This window comes from Ursus arctos, unplaced genomic scaffold (assembly GCF_023065955.2).
Source record: "Ursus arctos isolate Adak ecotype North America unplaced genomic scaffold, UrsArc2.0 scaffold_27, whole genome shotgun sequence".
In the NCBI taxonomy this organism is placed as follows: Eukaryota; Metazoa; Chordata; class Mammalia; order Carnivora; family Ursidae; genus Ursus; species Ursus arctos.
In genome coordinates, this window is record NW_026622952.1 from 15,895,101 (window position 1) to 15,909,324 (window position 14,224).

Consider the following 14,224-nt stretch of genomic DNA (forward strand, 5'->3'; position numbering starts at 1 on the left):
TGCTGGTCTTGTCTCTTACTTGACTTTACTATTTGGGAAGCCAGCACATTCAATAAATGGCTTGTTTGACCTTAAGACGGATGTATCTTCAGCAGGTAATAGGTTGGTCCATGTCTTAATGGTTAAGTTTTTCTCAAAAACCTTTTTGTCTTGACATGGGGATCCATATGCCTGAGTGACTAGAGCCTGAGAAGGGGGCCTATTCCTCTTTACCCAACTACCTTCTTCAAGACAATGATAAATAAGTTCATTGGGCTAGTTTGAAATTTTATTAAATTGAGGTTTTAGAGTAGAAGGAACAAAGATAGCAAACAGTTATCCAATTGGTTTTCAAGTAAGCACATATCTTTGATTCATGACTTTTGTTTTCTTGATGGAGGCTTCAATATCATTAGAGTAAGTCCCAGGACGATTGGATCAGACATGATATTGGTAATTATCTTGTTGATGAATGTCCAGATCTAGGTAGAAGGTAATATGCAATTTTAAGGGTTTCTGAGTAAGTTGTTTCTTTGAAATCACATGTCCCGTTAATGGATATAATAAATTATTTTCTATTTTTAACCACAGCTGGATTACCAAAATAGTAACATGTTAAAAAGGGGGACACAGGGGCAAGTTTGGTTCATATTTTGATTTTCTATAAATCATGGCTCCTGTAGGACTTAAGGGAAGCTATTTTTGAGTATTATGAAGTACCCTATTTATGAGCATTTTGGCTTTGGGCATCATTGGAGATTTTTGCATCATCTCTGATCTTCAGTTGGGCCAGGAGTGAGGAGGGCGGAAAGATGCTCAAACTCGGTCATCAGCTACCACGTGGCACGATTCTGTCCTTAGGGAGCACAGTATATGGAGCAGAAGATTGAGGTCACAAGTTGATTTTCAGCTCTAAGTAGAGGGCAGTCTGTTTGCTTATTTGCTCTTACGTTAAATTTTGAAAATGTGTACTCTTTGAAGAATAACGTGTCAGTGTTTTCTTTCCTCCTTAAATGTAAATGTATTTTGAGTTGTCACGTATAAAAAAACCTGTATTGTTTAGATTGTTGTCTCTATTCCCCAAGGAAGAAACACAGATTCATTTTTTTTTATGGCTAGGAGTTAAGGGTTTAAGTGCTCAGAATTCAGTTTAGCCACCTTATTTATTTATTTTTTTTAAGATTTTCTTTGTTAGAGAGAGAGAGCGCATGCACAGGAGTGAGCTCGAGCACAAGCAGGGGAGCGGCAGGCAGAGGGATAAGCAGGCTCCCCACTGAGCAGGGAGCCTGATGCGAGTTGATCCCAGGAGTTGATCCCAGGAGTCGATCCCAGGATCCCAGGATCATGGCCTGATCCAAAGGCAGACGCTTAACCAACTGAGCCACTGAGGCATCCCCAATTTAACCACCTTTAAAAAAATACTGTTTTAATTTTGAAAAGATGATGTGTTTACCCCATGATTAAAAAGTATAGAAAATATATTAGAACACCTCGTATCTGTCTGGTTCCTATTCTCTTTTTCTGAAAAGGTTAACATTGTTAGTACTTGTATGTGTATTATGCAATAATGTTGTGAATTTGGAAGCAAAATAGAAATGTGCTCTTATATTTTCATCATCACACAGCAGAGCATTCTATCTACAGCGCTCTTTACTGCGTTTTTCTCATTTACCGCAGAGCGTGTCCTAGTTCTCCGTTACAACTGTGATATTTCCCTATATAAATGTACCAGAAGTTTGTTTAACCATCTTCTATATGGACATTTGGGTTGTTTTTGATCTTGTCCTTTGCAAACAAGTTTGCGGTGGAAGTCCTTCAGTCGATGTCATTGCACTTCTCTGTAGGATTCACAATAGTATAAATTCTTGCTGACCAGCTATGATTTCAACAGTTGATGCTAGGATGTGTTCGAGAAGGCGTATCACAAAGCTTTTATTGTTCTTAAACGTCTGTTTGTGTGTATAAAGTTACGCGGACAGACATGACCAGAATTGTTTTAAACATTCGAATGAGACTCTTGGTGGGTAGCATGGAAAACTGCCTCATGATGCACAGGTCTGACGATTTCAGTCACTGAGGCAGAGCAGTGCTGTGTTCCGGGGGGGGGGGGGGGGCGTTTGAGGTCTTCCTGGCTGGATAGCTAAGAGCTCACGCTGATATGAGGGGCTCCCCGACTCTTGAAATGCCAGTTCTCCAGCCATTAAGAAAGCCTGAGAGAAAAGGCAGCTGACATGTGGACAGCTGGCTTTTACTGAAGCGCAGGTGCCCTTCCTCCACTAATTCCCTTGTTAGAGTCACACCTTAGCTCTGCAGCTGCAGGTGAAACAGTAACCAGGCCAAGCACAGATGAGAAGCAGCAGGGCACCAAGAGCCTTGCACGGCGGGGGTGCAGTCAGACTCGGGCAGTGGATGTTTTCCAGGGAGTCCCTTAACAAAAACTACCTAACATTCATTCTAGAGTGATCTTAGCAGCATTCCTAATGCAGTGTTGGGTTCTAGAGTGTACATGTCCTGACACAGTTAACAGTTCCAAAATATGGAGGATAAGACTTCTATAAGCACAGATGCCACTTTGTTACAAAAAGCTAAAGCAACCAAAATAAAATAAAGGAAATATATAATCACTGATTTCACTTGTGGACTTAAGCCATCTGAATCCTCAGCAGCAAACTAGGAAACAGCTTACACTGTTGGACTGACATATCTGAAAAAATTAAGTTTGTTTTGGGGGATGGGGTGGGGTTGTGAAATGGGTGAGCAAACTTCCAGTCATAAAATAAATAGGTCATGGGGATGTAACGTACAGCATGGGACTAGAGTTGATAATACCGTATTGTGTATTTGAAACTTAAGAGAGTAGATCTTTCAAGTTCTCATAAAGAAAAAAAAAGTTGTAGCTATGTCTGGTAATATGTTAACTACTATTAAGGGTGATTATTTCCCAGTATATACAAACAGTGAATCATTACATTACACATCTGAAACTAAATATAAATGTCAGTTATACCTCAAAAAAAAAAAATGGGGAGGAATTACATTTCAGATAGTAAAACAAATTTTTTAATTAAATAATATGTCTTAGGAATTTGAAGCCACTATGGCTTAAGAAAAGTCTTTAACAAAATGAATCAAATTAAATAGAGGGTAGTAAAAGCCGTGATGGTTTCAGAGGCCTAATATAGAGTCAGCAAATCCAGCTTGTATTTCCTAAACACTTCAGTGTGGACTGATTCTTAACATGATATAGATGTATTATTTTAAAATCTATGTACATTGAGAAACATAGCTGATCTTAAACCAAGAGAAAAATAATGCTATCTCCTTTAAAATAATGTTAGAAATGGAATTAACCATTTAATAAGAAAAAAAGATAATATCAAGTAATTTATCCAAACAATATTACTAGCAAATACTTTATAGTAAATTGTAAAAATACAATGCAGTGAAAGAAATTTAGTTTGCAAAGAAACCAACATAATATGTAGCTATTGCCTAACTTTGGTATAAGAAATAATTTGAAAGAAAATATAAAATCTGGTGCTATAAAAAAGAGTACCTGTATTTTGAACCGGAAGGTAGAAAAACAATGTTTAATAAATTAAATTTATCTCCCTATGATATAACGTACTAGAACCTGACCAGTGAAATTGGAAGTCTCAGTAGGCAGGAGTTTTAAAGGATTCTTTCTTCAAAAATGTTCATATAAAATATTTACATCTCAGATTTTGTACATCATTATAACCTAACAGTTTTAAAACTCTGATATTGTGTTAAATAATAAAGTTAATTAGCATAGAAATTCTAGAAAGAGAATCAAGCATTGTTAAGGGGGTCAGGGAATGATAAGCTCAAAACAATCTATCAATAAATGAATATTTCAGTAAGTATTATTAATATGGCATATAGCAATGATGTCAGGAGAATGAATTTTATATCTGCAGTATGTTACAGGAAATGGTCAAAGAGTTAAAAGCTGTTTTGGCTGTTCTGTTTGTATAAAGTTATATAAACTATAAACTTACATAAGTTTGTACAAACATATAAAACACAGATGTTTATCTACGTGTAGGTTTATTGAAAGGAAGAGTCACCAAATACCAGGTGTGATATAATAAAGTAACATTTTGTTACAATTAGTGCACACATGATTGTTTTTAGCTTTATATTACGTCTCCACCCCATCTCCACTTCCCAAGGTGGGTGGAAACAGTAGAGAATGGGTGTTGGGGCTAGGTTCTGCCCATCCGAGCATGGGCAAGTCCTTCCCCTTGAACCTCGCTTTCCCTCTGGAGAGTTTACTGGGTGGATGAAAGTGAGAATACTTAGAAGTAAAACACTATGTAATTATTATATGTTACATGAGAAATAGAACTCCTAAGAACCTTTTAGGAAATGACATAAAATAAAGGAATACTAATTTCAGATATTTGGACAAACTGTAAAATATTTAGATTATTTTTCATTAATTCATTAATACGTGACTCTATATAAAGTTCTCCCTTCAGGACTTTAGTATTATGGCTGTGAACTTGGTTGCTTTCTTCATCTGCTTTGGCAATGACAGTGCTAAACAGCTATTAATGATTACTAAAAAAGACTGCTGGACAAATTTTCCCCTTGAAGTATTTTTTTTTAAAAGATTTTATTTATTTATTTGACAGAGAGAGACAGCCAGCGAGAGAGGGAACACAAGCAGGGGGAGTGGGAGAGGAAGAAGCAGGCTCCCAGCGGAGGAGCCTGATGTGGGGCTCGATCCCAGAACGCGGGATCACGCCCTGAGCCAAAGGCAGACGCTTAACGACTACGCCACCCAGGCGCGCCCCCGCCCCCGAAGTATTTTTAAAACACAAAAGATATTTTAGTCATTTTAGAACAGTGAATTATCAAGTATTAATACAAATGTGAATTGTTTAACCATAGAAAGTACCATAGAAAAAGAGAGCCCCCCCCCATTTTTAAAGAATATATTGAATGCTTTTTGTCATTGGTTCTTGGAGCATGAATACTGAGGTTTATTTTCCTTCAAGAAATTACTCTAGTTTTCCTCCCCCTGAAAAATTGGAGAAAATAATTCCTGTCTATAAAATTTTCTTAGGCTGGTTTGTTGCCACAGAATGTGAATGTCGTAGGGAAGGCCTCTGAGAACAAGGGAACATTTTTTTTCTTAGTTTCTTGTATCTTTTTTTCAGATTTAGTTTTGTTTTGATTAGTTGGCCTACTTATTTCCAGAAGCTAAGCAGCTTGTTTTGTGTTCTTCCAGTTCTGTTTGATATTTAAAGTGACTGAAACATTTGGACTAGTCCCACCACGGAATAGTTTTTCATTTAAAATAGAGTAATTCCCAGGATACCGTGGTGTAGAAAGCGAATAATCACTTAGCACAGCATCTTAGTTGGATTGGAGTATTAGTATGAGCTTAAAAAAAATACATAGGCCATTATTAGTACTTGGAGAGGAGAAAAACAATAACGCTTGTGTTTTGTAGAAAATGGAAAAGGACAGTCAAAAGTATAATACTTTGAGCAGTGAACTTAAGGGGCAAAATGTGAGTAGATTTCAATACACATAATGATTTACTAGAGATTAAGAAATGACTCATCAGCAGTATAAATCTTTGTAACGATCAGGCCATCAGGAGGAAAGGGTGAAAAGTTTGTAGAAAATGTATGGGAGGAGGGAGAGGCATTAAAAGTCCAATCACTTGTGTTTTTTCTTTCAGCATATGTGATCAGCATATAGAGTCAGAGGACTTGTCGCAGCCATGTTACTGTACCAATTTACCTAGAAAATTAGAAACTGTGATATGAGCATTATTTTGCATATAATTTTCATGCTTTTGGATTGCCAAATCTGTTTGTTTCACATACGTAATTCTCTGCCCCATGTAAATCTTTTAAAGTCAGAGCTAAAGACATTGTCTGTGTTTATAAATTCCAAACATCTACATATTTGATAAATTCCTGTTCTGATCCATATGCTTTCTTTATGTAAACATAGCTCAAATGCATTTCTGTGGCTTATCTAGTTGTTTTTGAACCCAGATGGTAATGATTATAAAAATTAAAATCACATATTTTCCTATGTATACTTATTCCTTTTACAGTTGAAAAGGGCAGGCAAAAGAATCCCAGAAGTTTGTGTATCCAGACACAGACGTCTCCAGATGTGCTGTCCTCTGAAAAAACACTTGAGTTGGCTCAGTATAAAACAAAATGTGAAAACCAAAGTGGATTTATCCTGCAGCTCAAGCAGCTTCTCTCCTGTGGTAACGTCAAGTTTGAAGCATTAACAGTTGTGATTCAGCGCCTACTCTCTGAGGTAAGGATGTCTGCCTCTAAATAGTCTCTCTCATTGAGGTGAGGGGTGCAGGGAAGGGGGCAGTGTTCATGCTCTTGTCTTGGGAATACTTTGAAGTTAATGAAGGGTAAGAGCAGATATAACTCATCCAATGATGCTTTGTCAACTCACTTGATACCTGAGTCACTCTCTACAAATTTGGGATCGAAACATTTCTCCTACTTTCTTTTTGTTTCCAGAATCACATAGACCAACAATGGCATAAGATAATTGTTATATACATCTCCAGCCTATATTAACATTATCATTTTTTCACTTCTTTTTTTGTCTAACTGTACATAGCTTTCCATATTACCTTTAGTTTAATGCTTTGAAAAATGAGATTGATAATTTTTATGGGTCAAAGAACACTTCTGAGGTAACTCCCAGTATGGGTCTGGGGACTCTTGAGAATTTCTGTCCATTCCTAAAATAGTTTGTGGTACAACAAATGCAAAACAGATTTTCTTTGCTTGCTTATTCTTCCCTGACATTCTTCAAGGACGTTAGTTTAGGGATTAGTTAAAATTCATTGAGAAAACCAAGTTTCTGTGAACATATGCTACTGGCCTACCAACAAAAACTGCAGTTATCTAAGGGGAAACACTGGGATGAGATTACACTTCAGCTCTTCAGATATTTTTTGTAAAATATTTATTTGTTTGAGAGAGAGAGAGAAAGAGAGCAAGCACATGCGCGCTTGAGCTGGGGGAAGGAGCAGAGGGAAAGAATCTCAAGCAGACTCCCTGATGAGCAAGGAGCCTGACCCAGGGCTGGATCTCATGACCCTAAGATCATGACCTGAGACGAAATCAAGAGTCAGACTCAACCTACTGAGCTACCCAGGCACCCCTCTTTAGATGTTTTTTAATCACAGTCTGAAAAGATGGGTATTACATAACATCTCGAGAAGAAAACTGTTCCGTTTTCTTGTTCTGTAGTTCAGTTCAACCCAACAAACCTATGTTCCTTTTCTACAGAGGCTACTGTGATACCTTTGCCAGTCTGGGACAGGGGAGCCAGGCCCTTGGTCAAGCCAGGCACTTGGTCCGTGCCTTTGCAAGTTACCAAGCTAATAGTTAAGATCAATATTTGATGAACATTTTACAGCTTTGTCCAAAAAAAATTTTTTGAGAGGGAGATGGAGGCATTTACCTAGTTTTTATTGCAGTCGTATATAGTCCTGTTTCTCTTTAATATGTAAGGAAGGAATTGGAAAGCTGGCTTATATAACCAAGTAAGCTAAATTGGAAATGACATAATGTCAAATGTAGGAAACAATTAGTTTGTCTGTTTTGTGGTAAACAAATTACTTTGTTTTACTCTATCTAGCCTAACCAACCCCTCGTTCAACTCCTTTCCCTCCCACGTGAGATGAGTTGAGTGCCGTGAGCCCTCATCCCACAGTGTTGCTCCCCTTTATCCCCACTTTTCCATTTGTACTGATGCCAACGTTGTTCGGACTCTGGATAACTGTGCACTGGATTATGATAACTTCTTAACTAGGCTTTAGGCCTGTACTGTCTTCACTATGATCTACCCCAAGCACTGCTAACAGATTCATCTTTCCAAAGCACTCTACTGATTAAAACCTTCAGTGGTTTTGCCATTGTCTACAGCTGACCTGTCCAATATGGTATCTGCTGCTTTATGACGCTACCGAGTGCTTGAAGTGCAGTAAGGCTAAGTTAAGATCTGCAAACAAGCATTAAAATATACACATGGATTTCAAAGACAGTATGAAAAAGGGTGTAAGATACCTTGTAAATAATTTTTCTGTTGACTATATGTTGAAATGATAATATGCTGGATATACTGGTTTAAATAAAACACATTAAAATTTAATCTTTTAAATCTTTAAGAAATGTGGCTCCTAGGAAACAAAGTATATACGTGGCTCACATTATATTTCCTCTGGATGACTCTGGGGTATAACTTGGAATATAAGACTCTATAGTTCGACACGAGCTGCCCTTTTTAGCCTCACCTCCCTGCCACTCTGCTCTAGCTGTATAATTAGTGAGGCAGAGGAGAAGCAAGAGGGATATAACATTTGTTGAATATTTACGAAGTTCTAGACATTCTTTTTAAATCTTGTCCAAAGACACAAGTTGGAATTTCCTAAGAAGAAGATGGAAGTATAGAGCAGACAGCTACTTAGAGGAAGAGCAGGACTTGAACCTGGGTCTAGGACGCTAGGAACTCAAAATTGCCTGTGAACTTCCTGTACTTTTTCATCCTTGGTTCAAGTACCATTACTGGGCTACTGCCCTTCTCCCTAATACCTACATGTTCAGCTCTTCGAATAGCATCCCATGATTATCTACATTTGATTCACATGAATTCATTATATGAGCAACCAAGTAGAAAATGCAAACTGAATAGGTCATGCAGACCTGCTTTCCGTGCCCCTCAGTGAGGAAAGGCCCAGGAATGGATGTGAGATGAAAGACCAGTGTCTGCTCTTTTTTTTGGTTCCTACATCCCTCACGTGGCATGAATCTTCCACAGTCCGTGTGATCCTGTTGTTTCAAGATACCTTTTTCCCCATACAACCTGGCCTGCAAACACAAACCAAACACTTGATCAGATGCCCAGTTAGAGAAGGAGTAGATCAAACACTAGAGGAAAAACCTCACTCAGTTGGACATACTGACAGATGTTTCGTTAGTCTACGACAGGGCAAACTCTTACTGAGTTTCTGGGATACTTTGACTGTATGTGAATTTCATCTTGCACCTGATTTAGGTTTTAATGCCCATTTAATTGTGACTCCACTGAATTTCTTAAAATTCAGCTCAAAAACTCCCTCTTCTAGGGGCACCTGGATGGCTCAGTGTGTTGAGCGTCTGGCACTTGGTTTCGGCTCAGGTCACGATCTCAGGGTCATGGATCCAGCCCTGCCTCTGTCTCCACGCTTAGGAGGGAGTCTGTTTGAGGATTCTCTCCCTCTGCCCCTCCCCCTGCTCGCACGCATGCACACACACATTCTCTCTATCTCTCTCTCTCTCCCTAAAATAAATAAATCTTCAGAACAAAACAAAACATCTCCCTCTTATTTCCTGGCCGTTCTAGCTCTATGTTCTGTCTACCTTCTGGATTCTAGGAGCACTTACATTTCTCTGTCACTCTGTACCTTAAGTTACAGATAACCATCTGCACTTGTTGCTTTTTAAGACCGAAAGCTCACTGAGAGCAGGGTTTGTGTCTAGTTCTTTGTTAGGAAACCACCCCAGCAGCCATGGCAGGGCTTTATACGTAACCGACATGCAGTCTATACCTGAACGAACAAGTGAATGGCCAGGATGGACTCCCAGATGGAAAGATGAACATAGAAAGTTGTTATGTAAATGTTCTTTGCTCTTTATAACCAATCAGCAAATATTTACTGATTGCCTAATGTGTACAGGACACTATTGTAAAACAGAAAGGAAAGACATAACCAGGGGAAAAGTTAAGTACTTCTTCAGAACAATATTCCTCTTAACCCTTTGGTTCTCTCACACCCATGTAGAAGTGATTGATTGATTGATTGATTGATTGATGTAAATTGTAGGTGTAGACTGATCTGTATATGCACATATATCTTATTGCTACGTTTTTCTAAATGGTTTTAGAGCATTAGAATATGGGTAAGAATGATTATAGGGAATCCCAGAACTGTGACTTATTCTTTTGTTGCAAGTCTGTTTAATAACAATAATTCATTATGTATAAGTTCTAATAAGTGTCTCATCAATTTGGAAACGAATACCACACTTTCGGTTTCCCAGAGGACACACTATTGCTAGTTTTAGTTTGCTCCCACTCTTGGTTTATCCTTGCATAGTTGCGCAGTGTTCTGTACAAACAGCCAAACTGAAGTCCAGCCGAAATAGCACCCAAATAAGGTGAATTTGGAATGACACTAACAGTCTACTATAAGTAAAAATGTCTCAGAACAAAAAAAATGTGGACGTGATTCATTGTGTGAGTGGTGGGGAGGAGGTCAGAGACAGCACACATCTGAGCCATGGATCTTTTCTGCAAAACCCCTCTGTGCTGTTGATGCTTTTCCATAGCTAACAGAATCAGGCCCACTGATGGGACGGCAGCCAGACACTAAGTGCCTGTGTCCCAGGGACTCCTAATTAAATTAGAGTGAATCTATTTTTTCCCTTGGAGCACTTCATATATTTAATGCATGCATAGAAAAACATATTTCTATCCCGATACCCACCTCTCTCTTTTTTCACAGAGTGGAATTCTGCATGTTAAAATACAAAGAGGATTAAATAAACTTGTTATCCAGATTATAAAGAGTTTATCATCTAGGACAGAAACACTGGTTTAGGAGCAGCTGAATACAAAGAAACAGGCAATTGGTATCTAAGTGACAAAATGTGTTTTTATCATCTACAAGTAAAGGATAGGTATCTTAAAGGGCAAGCTCCCAAAGAGAGTCAGGCAGAAACTGACACTGTGGTGTGGACACTGCAGTTGGCATTTCACGTAGGATATTGGGGGAAAAAAAAAAAAAAGCCCTTGGTTTTTCCATTATCCTGTACTGCTTCCCCCCAGATGAGGCCATCTGCCTTGAGTGATGACTGAAGAATTGAGCATAGACATTTTAGTTCTATCTAGGTCCCAAGCTTCTTTAAAAAAAAAATTTTTTTTTGAGAGAGAAAGAGAGCAAGTGGAGAGGGGCAGAAGGAGAGGGAGACGCAGACTTCCCACTGAGCAGAGACACCCCCTCCCCTCGCCCCTGCCATGTAGAGCTTGATCCCAGGATGCTGGGATCATGACCTGAGCCAAAGGCAGACACTTAACCAACTGAGGCACCCAGGTGCCCCGGTGCCAAGGTTCTTGAAGGCAAGAACCATGTCTTAAATTTCTTTCATGTTTCTCCCACCATTTTAAATGGTCCTTGATTAACTGGTACAGAGCAATAACTTGCCAATCAATTCAGAAAGATAAATATCCTCTCTAAGCTTTGGGGGGACGGAGATGGTAACTGTGATTGACATTGAGGTTTGTATAATGGGTCAGGTAAAGACCACACATTCCAGATTGTGGAGGTGGGACATGTGTGGCAAGTGTGACTTGGACGGAACAGGAAGGAGTTGGGAGTCTAAACAGGATCTGGATGATTGAGGTTCTTGGAACTAGGGTAAAGTTTCTTTTCATGTCCTCCATGGAATACTCTTTTTGAGTGAGGGCATTTATGTGTACAAAGAATAGGGAACATGAATCTAGCAGCCCTCTGCAAGGTTGTATGGGGGGTTGCTCTCACTAGTGCAGGGATGCATTGGTGGAGATCAGAACTGGGGTGGAGGTAGCACTAGTAGAAAAAGTGTGATAGACTCAAGACACATTAGGGAGAACTGACTGACTTTGGAACAACCCATTTAGACAAGAGACAAGGATGACCTCATGGCTTTCCTGTCACTGTGTACTCGCATTGACAGAGTTTGGAAGACATCAGTGGCTTCTGGGCATTGAGGACAGGAAGGTTGAGTGTGGTAGAGTTGGGGAAAATATTCACATGTTCAGTAAATTCCTGGTCCCCAAAATCTCTCTAGGAAGCCAAGAGATCACATGGTATGTATTTGTGTTAGGATGTAAATGTTTTCACAAAATTACTCCTGGAAACTAAATACCAACTTAATTTTTTAGTCCTCACTTTTCACATTTATGAAAGTTTGATAAGTGATTTAACTTCTTCCCAGCTTTGCCTTCTACTAACAATTTAACTATTGGAAAGTGAATTTTAAGCAAGTTCCTGAGTATGTTGCAGGATTGCTCGTGGATATTAAGCTGTCTTTTGGTTTTCTTGACATGGAGTGACAAAGCTGGCTGATATTTACTTGAACTAGATTACTAAGCAAACAAAATTAAGGCTTAAGTTTAGGAGATCAGGAGAAGCATGTATTATATGTATTTTTATATGCTTTTCTTCCAATTTTATCCAGATTGATTTTCCTCAAAGTTTAATCTCTGCATTAGAAAACTCATGACTTGATTATTTTTAAAAACCTGGACTCACTGATTTGTGATTCCAGAACAACTTAATACTGCACTTTAAAAATCAAGCATTTAGAGTACCATTAATGGCAAAACGTACTCAATGAAGAAGTGTTCCTTAAATTGCAATCACTGTTAACTACCCATGTGACGGCGTTAGCACTTCGTTCGTCAGCTTCCTCGGCTCTTTAGTGAGAGACCACCACAAAGTAAAAAGCAAAAGCTTTAGAAGATGTCTGATCTTCAGCTCTCAAATCGGCATTTCACACTTCCCTTTAAACACCAGTGGACCATGTTCTAAGCGTTCAAATTAAATTTCGCGGCAAACACCATTCGTTTCATTGTAATGTCATTTTAAATTGTAAGTCACCAAACACACACTCGGATTGTTCCCCTAGTTCATAGGCTCCTTTAGCGTACAGGTTTTGGAGAACAAGTTTCTCTTTTCTATTAGTAAGTGTGATAATCTAACGACCTCAAATAAAGAGGGGGACTAAAAAGGCTCACAAATCTAAAAATAACTCCATTATCCAGGCAGAGAAGGTCAGTTTTTCTTTCCACTGCACCAGCTGATATTTAAGTAAGTGGCCATCGATCAGTCTAATGTCTGGCTCTCGTTTTTCATAAATGAAGGGCTGTGGCTTTAAGTAATCGCAGGCTGCTTGTGCCAGAGGCAGAGGCTGCAGAGTCAGCTTCTGCCAGGAGAGAGGCATACGGTAACCTGCAGGACGTGAAGTAAGGCTAACCGGGGACCAATGGCGCTCCTCCTGGTAGAGCTTTGAATGTAGGCAGACCCGACTGGTGGGTGGTGTGGCCACCTGTGCACTTCTTGGACAGTGCGGGGGGTGGGGACAGTTGGAGACAGAAGCTGGAAAATGGGCTGCTCCAGCAGCAAAATGTGCCTCTATCCTCCATGTGCAGCAACAAGGGTAATTAGTATTTGCTTCTAGTGTGTTTCTGGAAGAATGTCAGGGACTGAGGCAGAGGTTGTCTGGAATTGGGGGGGGGGGGGGAACGCTTTGCATGACAAGCAACTCTTGCCTGCAAAAGACTGGGTCTCATGATCTCCGCAGTTCTGTGATCAAGATGCGGCAGGAGCTCCGTCTTGGGTGACCCTGGCGAGGGCATTTTCAGAGACCTTTGAATTCTGCCTTTTCCTTAGTTATGCCCTGCTGGTAGGGAATCTGCCTTTTAAGATAATTTCTTATTCGTCCGTGTTTCTTATTCGTGTATTCATGTGTGTGTGAGTGATTGCTTTGAGTTGCTGGTAACTTGGAAATTGTTCTTTTTTGGAGGATAAATAGTAGCTTTTTTGATACTGAAACAGTTGCCTGATTTTCATTGATTTGTTTCTCTAACATCTCCTTACAATTATAGCTGATCTCCAATTAAATAATCTTTAGAAAAAATAATGTGGAGCTGAGTAAAATTAGTTTAATTTTGTCTTTTTTTAAAAGGATAGTTTTTTTGCTGTAGCTATGTAAGAAACTCGCATCTTCCTTTTAGAAGGATTGGCCTTGTAACAAAACTTTTTTATTTGCAAATACAGGACAAAGTGCATATAAGTGCATATGTTTAGAACATTAAATATTTATCTTAAACTGATTAGTGCTTTATTGCCCTTGGAGGAGGAGAATGTATTAAGTCTTAAGCATGCATTTGCTGAAAGGTTCTGTGGCTCAGCAGTGAAGACAAAAATAAATAGTTTTAAAAGTGCCATGCAGTGCCTCCAATGAAAGTTTCACGAGGACCTGAGAAAATAAAGATTTTTGAAACATGAATTTCCTTAACAACTAAGAGACATCTGTGTTTTTTTTAACAACACAAACTGTTGGCCTAAATGATTCATATCTTGGCTTCTCCATTCTGAGTCTCATTTTCCTGGTGATAACAAATGTGTGTCTTA

At 39.0% G+C, this 14,224-nt stretch overlaps 1 protein-coding gene across 13 annotated transcripts in view; it reads left to right on the top strand.

Annotated features, from left to right (window-relative positions):
* The window catches only part of MTUS1 (microtubule associated scaffold protein 1), a 167,239-nt gene that overhangs the window by 127,317 nt on the left and 25,698 nt on the right, over nt 1-14,224 (top strand). For 12 of the 13 annotated variants that reach the window (XM_048226309.2, XM_048226315.2, XM_057303509.1 and 9 more), the window contains one exon: nt 6,083-6,297. In XM_048226309.2, the coding sequence (XP_048082266.1) occupies nt 6,083-6,297 (215 nt within the window). Of the gene's footprint in view, nt 1-6,082; nt 6,298-12,978; nt 13,248-14,224 lie in introns of those variants that run through there. The other variant, XM_026508445.4, reaches the window with a different exon arrangement.